The sequence below is a fragment of the Pectinophora gossypiella genome, chromosome 12, assembly GCF_024362695.1.
Source record: "Pectinophora gossypiella chromosome 12, ilPecGoss1.1, whole genome shotgun sequence".
Taxonomy (NCBI): domain Eukaryota; kingdom Metazoa; phylum Arthropoda; class Insecta; order Lepidoptera; family Gelechiidae; genus Pectinophora; species Pectinophora gossypiella.
The window spans coordinates 578915-602298 of NC_065415.1; the positions used below are offsets into that span (position 1 = coordinate 578915).

A 23384-nucleotide genomic window follows, 5' to 3' on the forward strand; every position below is an offset into this window, starting at 1 on the left:
AGATACGTCACATTTTATATTGCCCAAAGAACATATTCCAGCTATAATAGGTTTAGAGAATGAGGCTATGGCGGTCGTGACATTTGGCTTTGTTCCAGGATATAGCATTGCCAAGGACAGCAGACTTTAAAAGGAAAGATGTTATATCTCGGTTAATTCCGTTGAACGCCTGAGCTTATTTTTAGTGCAAAGTTATTTTATTCTAAAATTGGAAAAGGTCAGCTGTCTATCGTGTTCGTTTTGGTGTAAACTTATCTCCATGTTTCGTTCGAGCATGCCTACGGATCCTAAAATGTTTTGGAGAAAGAAAAACTCTACATTTGTATTTGTATATAGTTTCATTTCATAAGATTTTCAAAGCGTGATAAACGAAGATAGACACTAAAGTAAAGACGAAAAAATATAGTTTACACTATAATATTTCACCTAGTTACAGTGCTAACAACAGATACGCAAAGTTCAGTATAGTCCGCATGGAATGCTCATATTTCAATATCTCCGGCGGCGACCTCCATGCATAGTGCGGATATGTGCTAATCTCTATCATATACATCCATACATACACATGCAGACATAACAGGCTCATATCAGCTTCCCTTATCTACATTTATTTCATACCGTCTGTAGTTTCACATAACCCAGACTGAAATTATTTCAAAGCGTCGTTTTCTAGATTATTCATCGAAATTTTAGGTTAGTTTTCTGTTTGATAGTTCTTACTTCAAAATTTGGCTGATAGAGGGCTCAAGTTTTGATTTATACTAGCTTTTTATTGATATAATTCAACTCAATTCGACTCACATCCAAAATTAAATCAACAGAGGCATGTCATTCATTGCAAATAGTCAGTTCAACACAACATCTCAAATATATTCTTGCTTAACATTTACACTATATTCCTTCCCGAGTAGACTGCCGAGTCATTCATAACTTTTTGTTCATTTTTTCCGCAGTTAATATTGTCTACTCAAACAAGATTACGCCTACCACATGTATAACGTCAGAGTGGACACCCTACTGACGCGGGCATCTTTCTAGCTTCACATTTCCAAATGTAATTACTAACGTCGCCAAACATTTTCCTTTAATCTTTTACATTAGCTTGTGTTTCTTGGCAAACGCTTCAAATTACAGCCTGCGCTACGAACGTTCCGAATTTTGCTGAAACTGTGTTTAAAACACGATTATATTGTGTATCGTGCACATTGAACAAGGCTGAGTGGGTAGCATGACAAGGAAATTTGTGTATGACGCAACCGAAGCAAATGAAAGCAAGGGCTGAATAACGGTCGATGAATGCCAAGAAAAGGAAAATATAAAACTCAGCGATCATTAAGGAAACGAATCAATACGTGGACGAAGTAAACAAACAAACAGAATGATTGATACCCAAACAGAATCAAAGGTTCATTCAAAGAAAATTGGATGAGGTTTAAAAGTGTCGATTTAAATGACTGCGCGTTCTCGGCTTTGGGTTTCCGATCATCAATTTTGTCACCCACGAGATGAGGCGACACCTGATAGTGAAGCTCGAGCGAAGTTTTCGCAACTTTTCTACTGCTGACTTGCAAATATATAAGTTACTTCGGTAATTCGAGAAGATCTGTGCGTTGGAAGTTTTCCTCGTAAGGTTTTTGAAACTGTGCCGTATCCATTCATCACTTTAAAAACTTTCAAACTTATTGGCTTCGACCTATGCAAATATTTGTTTAAAGATTATGTTTTTGTTAGTGTTAATTATGAAGATCATTTTTAGGTAATTTGTTCTACACAAACTATGTATCCAGGTTGCAGCTGCATCACATCAAACATGCAAACCACGTAACAAATCAACAGATAGCCATCAACTTGCAATTGTATTCCGATTCAATCACACAGTGCTAGCTCCAGGATTCTCGCTGCATCTTGTACGACCTTCTGTCTACGTGCTTTGGGTCCAAATAGGCCGAGAAGTCGCCAATAAGAGGAGGCATTATCATTTCCCGACACTTGCCAAATAGTCGTCGTCGACACTTTGACATTACCAGCTGGCGTTACGAAGGCAATTCCAATAAGGCACTGAATCAGCCTGAAAAGACATGCCAGACATATTGCTCCTGAATCCAACGAAATTGTGACTTTATTAGTTTAGTTTCTGCGTCACACGGAACGTTAGTATTTACTTTTAGTGTCTTTTGTAAAGAATAACGATAGAAAGGTCTTTGATCAGATTCGTGAACCCTTAAAAAGTACATTTGTGCAGAGTGCTGTTTGTAAAACCCAACAAAATCCTTGAAAGAATTAAAAAAATACACCCAAGAGAAACGTCAGCTATAAATAGGACTATTGAATAGATTGAATAAACTGCCACTAGGGTCGGATAATGATTGTCCATTACTTTAATATACCTACTCCAGCAGTTCCAAGAAAAATGTTCTTTCAATTTCTTTATTAGTTTTCTTTCCAATGTAGGGACCTACTCAAATAGCTTTGCGGTATTTTGTTAGAATATCTCTTAACATTTTTGGATATGGCAACACATAACGCTAGGAACGAGTATTTTTAGAAAGTCTGGTTTCAGCAAAAGGTTATAAAATATTATTTTACGTTTGGGTAAAAATATTTGTAACGAGAAAAGAAAGTAGCTATACCTACTTTTGAATAATATAAATACAAAAAATGAATACACATCGTAATTATTTCATTCATCTCACGCAATAATGCTTTCACATTTACATAACATTCTGGAAATTCTTCACGGTATACTATAAGCGTCTTTATTACAACGACACACGTGCCATACGCCCGTTATAATTACTTACTGGCGCGCAAAATCAAAATGGCGTATAATACGTAATGGTGGACTGTCAAACGATGTGACGTCACAACCTCCGTTGATTAATGGGCGCCAATGTGATTTGAATTAATAAAGCAACTCTGCAGTTATTTAATCTGTTCTAATTACAATTACTTAGGTTATAATTGAACAATTGGATGTTATTGCTATAACCTGGTGTCGCTAGCGGACAGATTGTAACAATGTGATGTATCACACAGTACATTCATTGTTAGATAATGACTGGGATATGCTCGGACCTATTTAAAATGCTGTTAACGTGAATGGGGTTTTAATGATTTAAAGTATTTAGTGCTTCAACGAACGCTAGATGGAACGAATGTATCATTGATGAGATGATTGTTAAATTTGCAGTAGGTAATCCAAATAAAAAAGAGAAGAAAGAAAAAAGAAAGAATAATTGAAATAAAAGAGAAGGTGCAGGTCTTGTTGTATCAGGAGGTGTAGGATTTGGCGGGTAGAAGAGAGGAATGGCGATTACCACACCGACAAGAGCACGGCTCTCAAATAAAGAGTGAATCGAAATTACATAGAACGTGACGAGTTCAATAGTTCAATAACCTACGAAAAACGACGTAAGTGCAAGGAGGTCGAAAGTGATATTTATACAATGTTTTTTCTAATGGTATTATTGAGTAGATACCAAAATAGCCGAAGATGAAACGAAAAATATTAGTTAAGACTCGAGGAAGTACAGTCAATAACTCGCAATCGAAGTTCCGTACGGCTGCTGTTTGAAGTCTGGTTGGAAGTCTAATTGTATAATGGAGTCAGACTATGGGCACAACGCGGACATTTCATGCAAACCTCCTTTTACACGGACACCACACTTTGACGTTACCGTACACGCGCATCTGTGTGTGTGACGTCTGGCTCCATACGATTCAAGTCTAAACTATGTTCGAGGGGGGGTGAGGTAAACCTGGCTCAGACGCTGGTGGGAAGCGGAGAGATGCCGTTCTGTACGTAGTATTATTCCTTATTCTATGGCACGGGGCACGATATGGGTGCTCCTCGTTCCGGATAATGGACACGACCTATCCCAAATCCAATGTCACTTATTTATAAAATGCAGTGACTTTTTGTCCGTTGTCACCTTGAGACGTCAGCAGTTTGGGACAATGGGTATTCTTTCCTATGAGTAAACAGTAACAGTAAGTAGCAAATGAATGCCGTTGCCTACGCTACCTAGTGAATGCCATCCGATTTAAATCTACAATTAATGAATAGAGTCGTATACTAGGTTCAAGATAAATTATGAAATTCTGATTACTAAATACAGATCTAAAACTAACGAAAAACATTTTCTTTTTTCTATTTTTAACTTATTCATGAATTTTAATCAAGAAAAACGTAATAATAAGCCCGACATTTTATCACTTTTTCTATGACGTCACAGTGTGCTTTTACATGTATACAAATTCCATAGTAATTTCGTGTTTTGACGTTTAGTAAAAAGTAACTGATTTGACTAGTTGGAAATTAGCCTATTCAAACTCCATCACAGTAGATATCTCAAAGAATGACTGAAACATCAGAGGTCAGATAATAGAATTTATGTCATCATCACCATGTTATCCAGTTTTTTACCCGACTGCCAAAGAAGGGCAATATTTTTCGATTGTATGTATGTATGTATGTTGCTTTGTGGCTTCCTGTAGCCTAAACGAGTTAATGGATTTTGATGTATGAGGAATTGTTAGATTCGCCTTGATGACGGGAATGTCATAGATAGTATACATTTTATCTCGAATTGTTATTAAGTTTTCACCATTTAGCAGAAGGTAAGTAACCTTAGGTAGGTATTTTCGTTGCGTTGCTTTTCATCAACAATACTATCGATTACAAATACATTAGTAGTGCGTAGTGCATTTTATATTGTTTAAACAATATTCTTGTGGAGCTTGTTTTCCTCGTTTTAGTGTGCAGTTTTAATAATAACAATAAAACACTTTATTGCACACAAATTCGCAAAACATTCAGTTTTATTATAATTATTTACAGAGACCTCTCTTACCTAACATGTTTTTACAGAAGTGAGGTTTTATAGAAGTAAGATGATATCACTAAGCGATATCTAAGATACTCTCAACTTGGTCTCAATTTTTTAAATTATTTTTCATAGATTGGCAACAAGACATCCAATTTCCAGACCCGACATATTGATGAATATCTGTGGCTTTTATTTTACACATCTGTTTATTTGTCGTATCTATTATGTATACTTTAACCCCTTGGCATACTATCTACCTTTGACTAATACTTTCATATTTTTCGTAACCCCTTAATTCATATATTTTCTTCATAATTAAATTTGCTTATTTTCTTATTTATTGTAAGTAAATCCCGACACTTTTTGTTGGCACGATAGTTCAAAGTATTTATAAGCGTAACTTAGGTACTGGCAGAATATCAGTGTTGCTAAGAGTGGTATTTCTACTATCCTTCGCAACAACATGCTGAGTCAGTCCCTTTTCCCTGGCAGTGTATTTTTGATTTGTATACTTATCTTTATCTTCTCTACTATTGTACTGCACTGTTTTGGGAATAAAGTTATTCTATTCTATTCTATGAATTGTGAGACACCTGAAAGACTTTTTACATGTCTACCTCATCAATCCTTCACTCGCCGGTTCCTCCTGCAAATACTTTATGACACGAGGTCGAGTGTGTAATACGTGCACCGTCTGTTTAGTTATTTATGTCATTCTCGGAGCTTGTGCCTGGTGCTTGTACCTAATTGAGGCGTTGAACTTTGCTCACCAGACCACTCGCAATTTTGGACGAAACAATTAATATGTTCAATTCAAAGGTCACTTTGAGACGTTGACGAATTCTGTGTGGACGTTTCACATATCAAGCATCACGCCTGTATCCCCAAAGAGAGGCAGAGTTGTACCCATTCCCCAGCTACGATCGCCAGAAACCCTGGAAACCACGTGGTATCAATTATCTACGTTTCAAGACAGCAGAAGAAACTGTAGGATACAAAAGAAAATGGTTTGTTTCAGACTTATAATAAGTATTAAAGTTGGTCTATGTCGACCGCAGCTGAAATACAAAAAGTAATTAAGAACCCTGGTTCATGTCATACATCTAATAAAGCCAAATTCAAACGCAATATTACACATCGAAATAGCTCATCTCGCATCAAGACGTCAGCCTTCTTAGCGAAAATAATAAACAGAATCTCCGAGACTCACGTAGGGCGTCCTGAGATATCGTTAATTAAAGAGCTCTCATTATTTCTGAGTCCACTCTCTTCAAAGCAGACAGTCTATAATCTTGAGATTTTATCGCGGACAATTTGCTAAGTGACAAGCTCAAGCTAAGAGTTGATTGACGAACATGATATAGGTACTATGGGCTTTCGCAAAGTTACAAAAGATACAATTCAACGTCGCTGAAATAAACTTAATAATGAAATAAGACAGAGGAGCTGGAGTAATTTTAGAATTTGTCTTGAGTTTCTGAAAAAGCTTCACGCTCTGTTGAAATCTCGACAAATAACGAATCAAAGTAAAGAAGTCTTCGTCTACAATGACAAGGATTAGTTAAAATGTTTAATAAGCGTTTTTTGCATTGAATTATTTCCGAAAGCCCTTTTTCAGACTTTTTCTACATTTGCTAGGATTTTGGAGATTTAATGATCACAGAAACAAATTGAGAAAACTCCCCACGACCATTTTTCCCTATTTTACCACAGAAAACCTCCCTAAACATAAAACAGACACGCCATTATTTAAATTACTGTCACCTGTAGCCGAGACAAATTCCCATGACGTACCATAACTCAGGGACCGCTATAATCTAGAACCCACCCGCTAAGCCTCAGGGACTGTCCAGTGGAGGATTAACCCAATCATGGCTTGGACTGACCTAGTTGTTACAGCCGAAAGTTGCTTGGACGTGACAAAACTTATTGTGGAATTTGGCACGGTAATGGCCTTTGAATAACGAGGGAAGAGGACTTGTAAGGACTGGTCTGGGGCTTGATGTCATGGTTTGTGGATGAGAATTCCGTCAGCCTCGTTAGTGTCTTGCTCTCTTTGGGTAAAGAAAACAGGCATTGCTTGAAGTGTTGTGATGAATTTAAAAGTTACTCCGTTTGTAGCATCTGGCTCTCAAGTCTAAATGTTTAAAAGATAGAAATACTTACCTAAATCAATATTGTTTGTCGTAAAAATAGACCATCGACAATCTACTACATTCAATACATCATAATTAAGTATATTAAAAAATTAAAACCAAAGATGACTAAACATCGTCTCATCATCGTCTAAAATGTGTTTACCAAAAACAGGTTTTTGTTACAGTTCTGTTGTATTATTTTTATTATACAGATATTATGTACAACAACAATCTTAGTTCGATAGTGATTCTATACAACACATCCTTGACATTTACGCATATGGAATCAAACTTAAATTTTGTTTGCCAATGTTTTGATTTCTCACGGTAAGTACTATACAACATAAACACATCATACATAACGTACACTTTTTAGCTAATTAAATTATTGATAAGTTGTATTAATGTTTCTCAACCTCCTCAGCACAATTTGCTGCTAAAATACCGATCCTGATCCTCGATGTGCCTTGATATAGTTAACATTCTTATAATAGATCATTTGATACTACTAACAAAGCTAGTTTTATTGAGGAAACCATAAACTTTCTACAGCTACTTATATTCCCAGTTTTATCTTCACTCGCACCTCGACAGCGTCTACAGTTTCTATATACAACAATATAAACTCTCTTCTCTCCCTAGTAGAAGAGAGAGACAATGTAAACTGTATCGGACAATAGACAGTACCAAAACCCGCGAAAGAAAGAATAATGCTCAAGAATAATTAAAAGAAAACGTCCAAAATACAGCATTTGAAGACATCGTTAAATGTGAACTTACTGATAAAATCATTTCTATGAGAAGTAAAAGATAATTTGGGACATGTCCATCAACCGACGGAAAATGAAAAATTTGAAGCACTTACATTTTTTCAGTTTTTGATTTAACTAACTTCTTCTTTGCGAGTCGATGGCGATCGATACAAAATTTTTGCTGACCAATAATTGGCCACGCTTACGGCATTGTCAGTGGCTTCGTAAAGGTCTTTAATAGTGCAGGTGTTAGGGCACTTAGGACAGCACAAAAGGTGAGCCATAGTTTGTGGTGATACTCCACACTCGCAATCATCGCAACCATTAACCAGATATCCCCACCTGCAGAGATTATCCTTGCAGCGGCCAACCTGTGTCCGGGGCCTATTAAACTAACAATTCCGAAAGATAAATCATTTTAAGGCGTGTTCTTTTCGAGACGCATCAAGTTTAGTCTTCAAAAAACAAATTCAAACATACTTTATTGCACCGAAATAAAAAGTAAAGACTTATAAAAGGAGACTGCACCTTCAAATAACGTAAACAATATCTACTAGCTACATAACAACCAACAATATTTGCGTAAATAGCACAAGTAATATAAGAAACATCTGTCTACTTAATTAAGTGAATCACGGAGGAGACGCCAAGACTACCGTTATAATTGCTTATCTACCAGTGTGAGATAATGGCTTCATTCATACGAGATAAAACAAGTAAATATTGTCAAGAAACGTTGCCCCTTGTTGGATTCTACATGGGTTATTATCAACATTGTTGTTGCGTAAAATACTTGTAGGAATACTTGCACGTTGTTGTTAGAAACAACGCTTATTTGACCAAAAATCTCGCTTGGGTTTTGTATCTCGTGTGCGTTTTAATCACTACCTTCTTTCCCTTTATTTACGGTCACCGTAGTATTTTTCATCTGCAAAGAGGCTTTGGCAGTTTTTAGGGTTTCGTACCGGGAATCTAATACTAAGCCGTCTGTGCTACGGTGTCTGTCTGCCTGTCATACGTTAAGGCAGTATCTTTCGAGTTCTAATAGGTAGACAGTACATTTTCTCAGAATATCAGTATTTTACAGTTGAACGTTTGATTGTCGTCAACTCTTCTAAAGATCGGAAATAAGTTGCTTATTCCTGATATTTGATCAGATATTAGAATAGTTATTTCACGGAATGGAAGAAAGAGGATGGAAAGGGCCTTTGTATGCTGTCGCCGGTTCAACCCCGCTATTTTACTACTACTCCTGCAAACATGATAGTCGATGTATTTTTTTCCCTACAGATTATAATGCACAAGACGACCTTTTAATATACTATCGCGGAGCTCCGGCATCGTAAACTTAGCGGACGAGTGGAGTGAGAAAATGGCTACTAATATGTACTAGTATTTCTAGTAATGTACACAGCTGTCGTCTGATTCCTCACAATATTGATTATAGTGCTCAAGGTGACGCCATTAATCCGATGGCTAAATAACATTAAAGGCAGTTTAAAATGATACTACTTTTTATTACCATTATTAAAGTCTTTCATAAACTATATTTTAACATAGCTAATTCTACTCGTAAATTCGATAATAAAGGTATTTGCTTAAAGACACGCAGTGTTCTGCCGGACAAAATTCAGAATCTGAGTTTCTATAATAGCATTTCTTTGAAAACTGGTGTCAGTTTCAGGCCTAGTATGATACTCAAATAAAAGAGGTAAACACTGAAAATTAACTATCTATTTACAACATTACACGAACCTGCTTCCAAAATATAACCAAAGCAGCCTTCTATAAGTATATAGTTCACGATTAAAACGAGTTACTTAGTAAATTCCGTATAGGTAGTAGTTACCGTTTCTCAAGCGTACGTTTTATTGGTAAATGTCTCCACGTGACTACCAGCCAGTGTGTAGGTAGATAAGCGGTTGTTCTGACGTTCTTACATCATCGGCGCGAGCGCACTATTTGTATATCTCGACATTGTGACTCGTTTTATCGATGTGCTAATGACTGCTGCTATTTTGTTGCTTGTTTCCTAACGTGCTGCGTTCTTTCTTTGAATTTGAATTACCTATACGCACCATTAAAAAAACTGCTCCTGGCATTTAATGTACTAAAGTAGATACCTACAGCGTGTACTGTATACCTAATATATCTATTTATTTGCGATATATATACGATCATGTATGGAAGAATGAAGCCATAAGAAATGATGTCGTTAATATAGTGTTTATCCTCTAAATAATGTGGAGATAGCAAACGCAATAGATTGTATACCTATTGTTCTCATGTAGATCTCTGTTCCGATATTTTATTTATTTATTTACTTTTAGGAAGATTAACAGCTGAATAGTGCAGTAAATAAAATCACTAGTCATCTATATAACATCACTCTATATGCTAATTACAAGTCTCCTTCAGCAAAATTGCATTCATCTTCTGCTTTTGACACATATTTTTGACGCGAATTATTGTAAATATATTTGTTGCATACATATGGCATTTACTACTTGGCCGGAAACTTTCCACACCTAATTCTCGAATTAAAGCTGTTATAGAGACACAGAAAACTGAAGATATTGCAGACATCTCCTAAGTTACTCTCGCATTTCGCCAGTCTCGAGAAAAGATCACCAGATATAAAACTCCAAAGTAATTTGCCACTGAGCAACTCAATTGCCAGTAGAAAAGTCTAATTAGTATTTCATTGCTGTTATAAAGACTGCTTCCAAAGAAATAATTGACTCTAGTACAATTAACAAGTCCATATTGAAACTTTTGCGTTTTATTTCAGAATAAAACGAGACATTCAAACAATAGAGTCCGATTGCGGATGGATCAATCACATCATATTACGGCGCCTGAGACCTCAAAGCAATGTTTTTCTTGTAACCTTGCAAATTAGTTCGGCGGTCTAATTTAGAAAATGAAGATTGAAGTAACGAAGTTTTGAAAGCTTTCCTCTGTCGACCCGATGAAGTTTACAATAAGATTCTGATAAAAAAAACGATTTATTGGATTATCCTGGCGCTGGTCAAAGTTTGTTTGTTAAGGACGAGTGTATCATGTCACCTTCTTCGGGAATTCTGGTGACGTGAATGAGGGAATTTCCTTGCTACGTTCCATAAAAGCAATATAGATGGCGTTGTACATATTTAACGTGATAATTACCTATTTTCTCATTTCTCGGGTAATATAATGTAATAGCCGAATCATATCACTACATAGTATAATACTAAGTCGCTTTTTCCGTCCCTATATCCCTATGTACGCTTAAATCTTTAAAACTACGCAACGGATTTTGATGCGGTTTTTTTAATAGATAGAGTGATTCAAAAGGAAGGTATATATTATGTATAATAACATCCATTAAATAGTGAAGAAATACTGTTATTTTTGAGGTTTTTAATGTGATGTCGTAAATAATTTCATTTTTTTCGGGGCGGGTCGCTAGTATAAAAATAATTGTTGCCTAATATTTGGATCAGATATGGTATAGAATTATGTTGCTACCTATATTGCTTCCCTTTACTTTGATCAGAATAATAATGGGTGGAAGATGTGTTGTGCCTGAATTTAATAACAAGGATCATCATTTGTACCCAACAAACGAAGATAAAAGATACATTATGACTGTTATCCATGAAATTAGAGGGTAAACGAAGGCAACTCTGTACAGCGCCATTACTGGAAAGTCTCTCGTTGTGTTGTTATCATTCTTCTGCCGCTTTTCCTATCTACATTACGACGATATTTACACTTTAATCATCTGATCTTCAACAATATCGTGAAGAGTATCTATTATTATCTTTGCATTTACTTTTAAATTACATTTACTATTACTTTCGTGTGTTTCCGCTACTACTACTTTGTGTAACATTTCAGGAGGCAAGGAATAATTCCCACTTCAAAGTTTTATGAGGTTCAAAACTTGTCAGCTTCTAAATTATAGATGTCTTAGCCATTATCCTAATGATGAGTTGATGAGTATATTTACGTATTTATTCGTAAATACCTATTATGCGGAATAACTTAGCGTTTCTTTAGCCGCCGGAAAATGGAATTCACATAATGTTTCTAGTTCATTATTTTAATACAATATGAGAGAAGCTCAACGACTTTACTCTGGTAAAAGGCAATTTCTTAAAAACCTTTTTAGCTTTTCTTGTGTCCCACAAAAGACAAAGGCAAAGGAATTAATGTTGGGGCTCGACTTACATGGAAAACTTATTTGCAAAATGCTACTTAATACTTTGGACGAGTTTTAATAGAAAAAAGTTGGTGAGACGAAGTTCGGATGCAGTCATTAAAAGTTTTTTTCTTTCATCATTGTTTTTCACTTATATTAACTCTTGGATTAGCCGCTTCAAATACCATTATGTTCGTTTTTGCTCAACTTATCAGAAAATACAATGCTTTGTGGATTTCCTTATTAACAACATAGTCAACCTAAAATAATATTTCCTTTTATAACATACCTACTAGTAGTTATTTTAGCTTACTGTTTACATACCCTACTGCTCGCTCTCTTTTCCTCAGATACCTAAATCTATCGTTTCAATTCAATCCAATTCCGTCAATATTGGTCCTGTCGATAAATATCAATCAGTCACTGTCTTTATTGACTTTTATCTGAAAAGAACATGGCAATATCCAGCGCCGAGGGCTGAGGTACAGGTATTATTAAGTGCAGCCTTATCTTATCAGCTATCGCCCAATAAAGCGCTATCCCGCCTACGAGCGGCGAGTCGCGCCTTTCCAACAACAAACAATACGAAAAATGGCCCAAAATAATATCGTCTAATTATAATAGCTTCCCACACGGTGGAGGCTCCTGGCGCAACCTAAACAGATTATGTTTATACGCGAACATGCTAACAGATTAGATGGTCAAGGTTGCGGAGGCTGACGTCATCGTACGGCGCGCTGCCCGTGTTATTCTACGGCCGAGCGAAAGCCTTCGATTTGCCACCGCACGCGATCAGCATGCCACACCAGCCGAGAACAACATTAGAATATTGCACGAGAGCGCGGCCGAGCGAGGACTGCGGCAGATTGTTTTGATGTCGTCGGTGTCAACGTTCTCGATAGTTTACATTACACAATCGGGTGCACGCGGGCGGCACTCGCACCTGAGCCGGTTTTATAAATACGCCAGCAGTGGAGCGTGCGAATGCCGAGCCCCCGCCCCTCGCCATTATCTGCGGGACCTTGGGCCGAGCGATAAACACTCACCTTTTTGATCTGGAAGTGGTCGGGCCGCAGCGTCTCCTGGATCTCCTGCTCGGTGCCGCGCGGCGCCGCCTGCACGGAGCTGCGGAACCCGTCGAGCACCCCCTTGAACGTGAACTTCTTCATCGCGAATCGGTTCGAGCGGATCCTTTGTCCGAGGCTGCCGCCGGCCCCGGCTACATCACAGCCGTCCGCCGCGGTCCGCGAGCCGGTTTTGGCGGAAGGAGGGTCGCTCGCTCCCGCGCTCTGTGCTCGCTACTGCGCAGGGCCAAAACACTCGCTACGCCCCGGCCGCCGCCGACGCCGACACGCGGTCACGCCGACGATCGACGAAAACTAGGCGAGGCACCGCCTCCGGAATGTACGGCAATGCGGTGCCGCTGACGGATCGATAGCGGACAACAACTCGCGCACGCTCGCCGCGCTGTCAAGCCGCCATCGCTGCCGCGGAGGCCGACACACTGGCCGGAGAGAGCGCGCGCGACCGATCGATGCTCATCCCCATGCTTCGAAAAGAGACGAACACATATTGCGCATGGAGGCGGAGACCTTGCGGAGGAAAAATTACAGCTGATAGCTAGTTCCGATAGTAGCCCACAGGCGGCGCGCGCGGCCACAACACGCGTGACGTCTGCCGGCAGTGTTGCCAACTTAGTGGATTTTCCACTAGATCTGGTGGTTTAGACATGTGGTTCGGCGAAAAAATATTAGTTTTAGTGGCTAGTGGTTTTTTTAGTGGATTAGAGTCCTTTCAGTGACGAATTTAACCACTAACACAACCGAATATGGTTTATGAGTTACTTGAGCGAAAGAACCAATATAAAGTTTATTTATTAGTAATACATACAATTAGTTTCATATTGAGTAAGATCAAGATGCCTAAGCCACAGTGCACCCAAAAGTTTCGTGATTGTTGGTTACGTGACCCAGTTTTAAAGGATTGGTTGCAAATAGTCGAAAGCACTGGTGGTCCAGTTGCTAAGTGCAAATTATGTGGTATATTATTAAAGAGTCATTATTAATAATAATTGAATAATTTACCCTGTCTCTACCTACGACGCGGCGCTAAAGAGGGGGAGAAAACATCCCACGATCTGACTGCACTGATTCGGCTTTGGGTTATCTAGTGAAATTCTGGTGGTTTGAAAGACCGCTCAGTTTTAGTGGTTTCTGGTGGTTTGCACGGCCGCATTTGGTGGGCTGGTAAAAATAAAGTTGGCAACACTGTCTGCCGGCTTAGCTGTCAAATTCACGTCAAGTTCACCGAAAATTATCTTTTCACTTTTCATTAGAATTTTCCGCGAAAATGTCGTTCAAGGTGGTTGTGAGGAGTTTCAGGACACTCAGCTATGTGGGCAGTTACAGGAAACTTAGAAATCGTCCGTACAAGTGAGTAGAGTTTTAATGTTTGTTTACATTTAATTCGATAGCTTAGCACTTGAAATAAATTACCGTGACTTTTGATTTCTTGTGCGTTATCTTATTTGATGCGTAGATTTTTTTTTATATGAAACTTTTCACAATTCTGCAAATCACAGCTGCTACTTTATGTAAAGGAAACTAAATCAAATCAAAAATCAGTGAAACTGCAGATAACATTGACCCACTTTCTTGTAATCCTGCAAGTATACATTAGTCACAAAGCACATAGGTAGTATTACTCATCCTTGTTTCTTCAGATTATACTGTGCTGCATTGTTGGGCACAGGCTATGTTGCATACAGCCAACATAAACAAAATGTAGCTTCAGCAAGGGAAATAGCCCAGTTTGACAAGTATATGGCTGAACCTATAACATCAATGGAAATATTGGAAAAAAATAAGGATGACATGAAGACACAGATGGAACTACTCATTATGAGGATACAGTCGGAATTCTGCAAAGCCTTAGAAAGTGAAGAAGATAAGGTAAATATGGTTCAACACCTTTTATGGATATTTAAACAAAAAGGGATTTCGGTATTTGCATACAGTACCTACTTCTTTTTTTATTTGGTAACCCTTTTTGATTGAATACCCAGAGGAAAAGTACAAGCTTTACTTTTTTTTTAGGCATGGGAGAATGACGATCAAGATGAATTAGAATTTGATAATAATGATTTAATTGTGGTGACTCCGGTATGACTTTTTCATAAATATTTTTATCTTATTTCACAATCTTAGAAATATTAGTTGATAATACAAAGGCTTATCTTATCAGTAGAAAAAATACATACATACATACCTAATCATAGGATTAGTTTATTTGGGTACAGGTACAGCCCATACTCAGACATAAAAAATGTCCAATAAAAAATGTTCCCAATATGGTTACCTTACAGTACAGTTTATAAGTATCGTAAATGTAAGCCTTATCACTTCAGTAATAGAAACCTGTTTTATTTTTATAACCTATTAAATAGTACCTATAGTTGTTTATGTTTTATGTAGGTACCTACCCATCTAGTTAATGACTGTTAATGTACAAGCCTTATCTTTAAAAGCCTAACTTGATTATTTTCTTAGGTCTAGGTTTACTTATGCTTATGATGAAATTCAGTACCACAAAATATAATTCATGTTTATATTTCTATAGTATAATTTAATTAATACAATGCAAATTGCATGGCAGTTGTTATAGGTATATATATCTAACTAACTAACTAGCTTAGCTAACTACTTTTTACTTTATTTGCTTTGCTATTAAATTAGTAATAAAAAAATATAGTTGTGTTGCCAGTTTATTAACCAAAACCTTAAAACTACCTATTTTGTCTGCATGCGAGGCATATTTGAATGCACTGAATAAAACTATAAATGCAAACTTTTTTGCAGGAAGCTAAATTCAAAGTAGATCGGTGGACGCGCAAGTCTGGTGGCGGGGGGATAACGTGCGTTCTGCAAGATGGCCGCGTATTCGAGAAGGCAGGCGTCAATATATCCGTCGTGCATGGGAAATTACCGCCAGCAGCTGTACAACAGATGCGCAGCAGGTAACAGTTCAAATGATCCTTTTCACGAGTTGTTTCACCACTTTACTGAGGAAACCATATCGTGTGTGACGCGATAAATATGAACGAATTGGATCGGTGTATTTTTCCAGTAGGCAATATCGTTGGTCCATTCGTCACGACGCGCACGGTATGCGGGTGTTGTGCTTTCTTAGACAGTTCTCAATATTGTCAATTTTTAATCACTTCACCTTCTATGGGGTTGGACACCATAACAAAACTTGTGTACTGTATTGTATGTTCTTGGATTGCAACAATATCATCCCCAAACACTGGTAACTCACATTTTCAGTTGACTATGTAAGTATGTAGTTGTTACATACGTCGTGTCAGGGGCCTTTGGTGGCTCAATAGTAACCCTGGGCTGATGAGGAAAGATGACTCCTCTCACATGCAACACGAGAAAAAAGTTGAATGATTTAATATATATTTTCAGGGGTAAAAATTTGGAAAACGCCGAGCTGCCATTCTTCGCTGCGGGAGTAAGTGCTGTGATCCACCCGCGCAACCCTATGGTGCCCACTGTACACTTCAACTACAGATATTTCGAAGTTACTGATAAAAATGGTTAGCAAAACTTGGCCAAAATATAAAATAATAAGTAATATATTTTGTAAATCATAATCTCATTGCCTTTACTAATACATACTTAAACTCCGATACTATCCGATAGGCATTACGTATATTACCTGGATTTAAAATGTATAAGTATATGAATGAGTTATTTTTATTTTTCAGGGGTTCAATGGTGGTTCGGCGGTGGCACTGATCTTACTCCGTATTACCTAGATGAAGCAGACGCTCTTCACTTCCATATGACCTTAAAACACGCCTGTGATGAACATGACGCGTCATATTATCAGAGGTACTATTTATATTTTTCGGCAATTACCTATTAATATTTTCCACGTCGATTTCAAAAACTTATAACTTTTCTATTAACTACCTAAATGGTAGAATAATTTTGTCGTATGGCAACATTAAAATTTAAAAGTTGCCCGATGTTAAAATTTCAACTAAATTAGTATAATTAAACACGCAATTTTGCATTTATTGCTTAAATTAGTTCGTTGCAGTAGTAAAATGTTCGTCGGTTCTCTTATCTAATTTATTAATCACAAAATATTACACAGGTTCAAAAAATGGTGTGATGATTATTTTACAATAACTCATCGCGGAGAGAAACGTGGTATCGGTGGCATATTCTTCGATGATATGGATTATCCCGATAGAGAATCCGCATTCAAATTCGTCACATCATGTGCCGAAGCTGTCATCCCAAGCTATCTTCCTATTGGTAAGTTAAAGATATTGTCGTTTTTTTTTTATGATTATATTTATTAACGAAAGTGCTGCCAGTTATTTGTGGTGACTTGTGCCTTTATCTGTCCTGTACCTCAACAACAACTCGTGCAGGAAATTATGTCTTGCTTGCCTTAGTAAAATAATCGTTTCTTTACAATGTAGGATCGTCAAAGAACACCTGTAAGTAAACCTATTATTTTAGCTCTCTCCCATCAACATTTCTGAATGAGTTTTATGGCTGAGAAGAATAAGCGGCCATTTCATTTTACTTTAGAATCTCGTGTAATTTGTCGGCTCAATGGTAACCCTGACTCCAAGGCTGACGAGGTTGGTTACGGTCCTCACAACCCACACGAGAGAAACGGATAGATAATAATAATATACTTATGTCACTACTCACTTACTATTTTTGACAGTCAAGAAACACAAGGACGACGCTTACGGCTACAAGGAGCGGCAATGGCAGCTGCTCCGTCGCGGCCGCTACGTGGAGTTCAACTTGATCTACGACAGGGGAACCAAGTTCGGCCTCAACACGCCCGAGGCGCGATATGAGTCCATACTCATGTCGCTGCCTTTAACTGCTGTAAGTACTGCTTACGGGGAAATACGCCAACTTTGCTCACAAAGAAAGTTATCAAAGATTACATAGTTTTAGTATATTTCATAAGATCACATCTATTTCCCGTCGCGGTAGACAGAGACTAGAATTCCATTTACTACGACCCTCACGCACTGCTTTCGCTTTTTCCACTCTCATCAAAGAGATGCATGCTCGCTAGCATTTAGTACTCTAGGCCTGACTGTTCTTTAAATGATCCTGGAACTGATCGCGGTATGTACGCTTAGACGTTCCTCTTCCATCTCTACCTTCTCTACGTCTCTATCTTTTTCGTAAGTCTACTTTTATTCATTCTCTCTAGATGTTGGAACCATTGTAGCGCCCCGTTTTCAATTCTCCTCACCATTTTCTTTCACACCGCAACTCTCCCTTATCATTTAATATTTTTTTAGTAAATCCGTTTTCGGACAAAGTTACTTTAAGTGGTAAAGTTGACGAATTTCACTATTGCTAATGATATAAGTACTAAGTATAAACTTAAACTTACTTTACAGCCTTTGCCCAGCATTGGAGAAAGTTGGCTCACTCTGAGTGTCATGATATTTTCTACCTGTTATGATTTAAATACTATTTCTACATTTTCAAACTATTATAGAAATGTTAGTTAAGTCATAGAGATAAATAATATACTACGTAATATGTTATGTTATACTTTCCGCTGCTAGGTTATATCGTGAAAGAAAGGCAATTTTTTGCCTGTTTAGCTGCCAATGACCGTCATTGTTATTTGTCGATAGTAATTAATCTGTTTTCACTTCACAGAAATGGGAATATATGCACGAGCCGAAACCCAATTCTGCTGAAGGTAATCTAATAAAAGTCCTGAAAAATCCTCGAGACTGGCTCAGTTTGGAGAAGACAGCGAGCGCGAGCAGCCCAAAAGCTACAGTTACGAGCCGTTCTTCTGCTTAAAATTCACATTTTATTCACAACTCGCGGTTTTAAAAAAGGACTTGGTAATTGCCATCGGGGAAAATAAAATCATCGTGTAATTTAAGACTGTTTTGTAAAAAAATATTTCGATTTTTTTATACATTGTTATGTACTTATTAAAAAAATAAAGTATTTTCTTTAGCATTTTGGTGTTTGTGTGAATCCCAACAAACGTCATATCAAGTCAGATGTGTAGGATTCACCAAGAATTTATTTATATCCCTGAGTGAAAAATCGACTTTGTCTTTTAAGATGCATGTTGTACCTCAATCCATTAGAATCTAAATACAATTTTACGTCCGTTTAATTCCATCACTGCCAATGCTAATGTTGACCTTGTTCTGTGTTCTACGCAGGTATGTTGCTCTATGTTCTAATATTATAATGATGACTAATAAAAGTTTTCAGCCTAGTGTTTCCGATCATCGTTTGAAAATAAATTGGTAGAATTGTTTAAATAGTTATAGCAACACCGTCAGAGAACTGTCATTCAGTTGTCAAACTGTCTGCGATGGCCGCAATGTTGTGAATTTCATATTTTGTGATGTGTTTACTTGGCAATTTTTATTGCTTTCCGTTTATATCTATACGTCACTGTCCTCGAGACGCAATTTTATACAGTACGCCAAACTATAAACCTGGAGTCTTATTAGAAATGTGATTGTAATGTGGTGCGGGTAACGGATGCTTCCTATCCTACATACCATAAATGTAAGGTAACGTTTCTTATGTGATGTTATTGCAAATCGACGGTGGAGGAAGATGCCTTTCAAGTTGAAGTTGAAGAAGACGCGGCAGTACAATGTAGCGTCGAAGAGTCTGTTCGTTATAAGCGTAGAATTGCTGGATGGTGGTGTAGCGGATTGCACGCTATCCGTGGATAGTACGGGGCAGGAATGCCTCGACAACGTGTGCCAGAGGCAGGCGATCAACCAGCCGGAGTTCTTCGGGTTACGCTACATCAACAGAAGCCAGCAGCCGCGATGGGTGCAGCTCGAACGGCCGTTGAAGCGCCAGCTGGACAAATACGCGTCCTCGCACCAATTGTACCTTCGCGTGATGTACTATGTGATCTCAGGGACGAGTCTGATCACGGATGAGGTGACCCGGTACCATTATTTTCTTCAATTGAAGAATGATCTGATTGAGGGCCGGATAATCTGTGATTGTCAGCAAGCTGTGGTACTAGCATCGTACAGCCGTCAAGCAGAGTACGGGAACCATGACCGGGAGCGGCACACAGTGGAGTACTTGAAGAACCTGCTGACGTTTCCTAAGCAGATGTTGGATGGAGGCCAGCTCATAGATGGGAGCACCCTGGCAGAGACGGGGAGACTGGAGTGGCTCACTGCTGCTGTGATACAGCACCACATGGCTCTTCACAACATGTCTCAGGTAGACCTTCATTTTCTCTACTCTAATCCCACTGCTGGGCACATGCCTCCCCTTCATCTTTTCAATGTTTAAATGGGTGCTTTTGTCTTTGAAAGTTAAATGAAAACTTCAAGTAATTAATATAAATCTATTGCTATCTCATACAGAAATTAAAATTAAAAACACTAAAACAAACAGTGGCTGAGTATGTTCCATACCTTCTCCATTTAATTGAGGGAAGGCCTGTGCCCATTGATGGGCAGTTTATGTGATGTTATGTAAACCTCATTGACATTCAACTGACACAACTTCCATGCTATTAGAAACTAAATATAGATACCTAACTAAGCCACATTCCCCACACATGGAGTCAAGTCATGATGATGAGTCATTATTGATGAATGTTGTCCATGAATTAACCAGAAAGTGATGCTTAATTCTCTCTAAATGGACAGTTATAAAATAATAATACCAATTATATTATATTTTCACTCCCCCACCACTGGGGAAAGGCCTGTTCCTTTCTTTTTTGACACACTACCTACTGTTAATAATAATAGCCCAGTTCCCTTTGCTCCCATAATCTGCAATAGTCTTACACAACTGGCAGTTGCTATTGGGTGCACTCCCAAAGTGCATACAGGCATAATCACTGGTTGGTGTCACACCACATTTATATTAAATTTTCTCAAGGGGCCTCTACATGTCGCCTTCGGCCCCACGCACACCCTCCAAAAGTTTGGGACTCAATATGGAAATGAAATACCTAATAGCAATGTAATGATTTCCTATAAGCCTAAATTAAGTCATTATTACAGTAAGTAACGTGTCACATTTAAAACTAAATAAATTGTATGTAATTACAGCAAATGCTCAGTCAAAAGTCCTGGCTTACTATAGAATCATTATTAATAATATATTAAATCAGACTGACTTATTATTTTGACAGTAATGAGTGAATCATCACATTCATCACATTTATCTTATCATAAAAATGCAAATAATTATTTATTAAGCACCTTGCATACTTAAACATATCGTTTTCTAAATCCTTTTAACTTGTTAACACTTTAATTAAACAAAAATCACTAGAAAACACCATATCTGAAGCAATGCCAAAGACAGCAAGAAAACACTTTCAGTTAAGATAATGATTTATAGCAAAAAACACACAGTAGTTATCCCATCTATAATGCAATGCTCATGAATAATGGGCACACCTACAGCAACTCACAACACATGCAACATTGCAGCTATAATTGCTATGTCTGAGAAAAAACAAGACAAGATGACAACATGCGTATCTGAGAAAAATGACAGTTATTGAAAGAGAAACCTGAGAACAGGAAGCCTTAAATTGAATGACAAAATAATGTGCCATTTCCTTATCTGCAGATGAATGATTTGAATGCACTGTGTAGTTAATTTAACCAGGTTGTTTACAATCCACTATCCAATGGTAGCACTTCCATTTTAAGGGTAATTTGTTCAATTAACCCTGTATTTTAAAAACAAGCAAGTTTAACAGATTCTAAATAAATAACAGCATACCCAGTTCATTTCAAAAGGATAGTACAATCAAGTTTTATGTAACGACTGTATAAATGTAATCTATGTAGTTGTGTAATGTGTGTAGTAGCTTGTTAAACTAATAATTAATTAAAAGTAAACCTGCCTAGTGACAAAGAAATTAATACATCAGAAAATATGTTACTAATTTATTACTTTAAAAGAGATTAAAATTCTTTCAAAGTATTATCTAGCAGACTTATCATAACCAGAAAGAAGGGGACTTTTATATTTTAATAACAAGTGGTGTGTTGTAACATAGTGTGTAATTTAAGTATTAAATGTCTTTAAGTGAAGTCTTGTTTAAAAAACAGTGACTTCCCAGTGTAAATAGCCTTTGTTCCTACCTTCTACTGCAATGAACTAATTATTATTCCTTTCTTTGGCCTGATAACCTAATGAGAATACAATGCGCTTTTTTTTAAATAATTAAGGAAATCAGAAGTGGCTCACCACCTATCATGTCTAACAGAAAGCTTCGTGAGGTGTGGGTACTTATTTCATCTTGGATGTTCAGAGGTACCTTTGAACACCCCAATTGGGATATAGTCGTGAACTTATGTTATCTTCTTTAAATAAAAATAAAAACTGTATAATGTAAGCGCTATGCATCTCTATTGCGCCGTGCGCGCACCAGCCCCAACACCATCATAAGCGCGTTGGTGAACCGGTACGACTCGCCGCTGCTGAGCCGCTGGGTGCTACTGCACGCGGTTACAGAGCTGCCCGTGGCTTGGGTGACTCGGGCGTGTCTCATGTAGATTATTTTTATGTTGTCGTCTTTCGAATCCGTTACCAACATAATATGGCTAGTTTCCGAAATAAATATTTTTAATTTAAATTTGAATGTCCTACTGGTGGGTACAGTACAGGCACAGGCCTTCCCTCAATCAACCAACAGTCTACACGACATACGACGTCTATCTACGGTCTACGGGACTTTGACATAATTCGCGCAGCGTCGGTTCTCGTGCAGCCCCGCTAACAGGGTAGGCCACGCCGCTCCACTGCGGATTGGCAGAGGTGTTTTTACGGCTACGAGTAATACCCGGAACCAACGGCTTAACGTGCCCTCCAAATCATTCTGTGTGCAGTCAAAGTATATTTACAATTTGATACTTTAAATAAATAAATGAACTTATGACATACTAGCGACCCGACCCGCATTGCTCAGGAAAAAATTAAATTATTTACGACATCACATTAGAAACCTCAAAAATAACAGTATTTCTCCACTATTTAATGGATGTTATTATACATATAAACCTTCCTCTTGAATCACTCCATCTATTAAAAAAACCGCATCAAAATCCGTTGCGTAGTTTTAAAGATTTAAGCGTACATAGGGATATAGGGACAGAAAAAGCGACTTTGTTTTGTACTATGTAGTGAAACACACTATTGTTATCAAAGTAAATCGTATATAAATATCAAGTAATTAATACAGTTATATTCTAAGTTGTAATGTCACATTGTGTAGCGTGTTATCTGGAAATAATCGTAGCGGTGTTGATTCACATGTGATAACGAATATATGATGCTTTGTCTGGTTCCAAACAAGGTGGTCCCTATCTGATAATGTGCTGCTAATTTCTCTTATGAGCAGTTTTTTACAACGTGTCTTATTGGGTATTATACTGTGC

The 23384-nt window shown here is 37.6% G+C and overlaps 3 protein-coding genes across 8 annotated transcripts in view; 2 read left to right on the forward strand and 1 right to left on the reverse strand.

Annotated features, from left to right (window-relative positions):
* The window catches only part of LOC126371440 (syntaxin-binding protein 5), a 376707-nt gene extending 363214 nt beyond the window's left edge, over window positions 1-13493 (reverse strand). For 4 of the 5 annotated variants that reach the window (XM_050016735.1, XM_050016730.1, XM_050016729.1 and 1 more), the window contains exon 1: window positions 12952-13493. In XM_050016735.1, the coding sequence (XP_049872692.1) occupies window positions 12952-13074 (123 nt within the window). In that variant the 5' untranslated portion in view covers window positions 13075-13493. The remainder of the gene's footprint in view (window positions 1-12951) is intronic. The other variant, XM_050016733.1, reaches the window with a different exon arrangement.
* Window positions 13494-13686: 193 nt separating this feature from the next.
* On the forward strand, window positions 13687-18942 carry LOC126371484 (oxygen-dependent coproporphyrinogen-III oxidase). Of its 2 annotated transcripts, XM_050016796.1 has the most exons (9): window positions 13687-14337; window positions 14628-14856; window positions 15001-15066; window positions 15763-15920; window positions 16375-16505; window positions 16677-16803; window positions 17072-17235; window positions 17660-17829; window positions 18628-18942. In XM_050016796.1, exons 1-9 carry the CDS (start codon window positions 14255-14257, stop codon window positions 18775-18777), a joined length of 1278 nt encoding a protein of 425 aa, XP_049872753.1. In that variant the 5' UTR covers window positions 13687-14254; the 3' UTR covers window positions 18778-18942. The 2 variants fall into 2 exon arrangements, with proteins under 2 accessions (XP_049872753.1, XP_049872754.1); XM_050016797.1 differs by lacking the exon at window positions 15001-15066.
* Window positions 18943-19308: 366 nt separating this feature from the next.
* Window positions 19309-23384, forward strand: part of LOC126371443 (tyrosine-protein phosphatase non-receptor type 14) — a 35679-nt gene continuing 31603 nt past the window's right edge. The window contains exon 1 of the mRNA XM_050016738.1: window positions 19309-20193. Within this exon, the coding sequence (XP_049872695.1) occupies window positions 19561-20193 (633 nt within the window). The 5' untranslated portion in view covers window positions 19309-19560. The remainder of the gene's footprint in view (window positions 20194-23384) is intronic.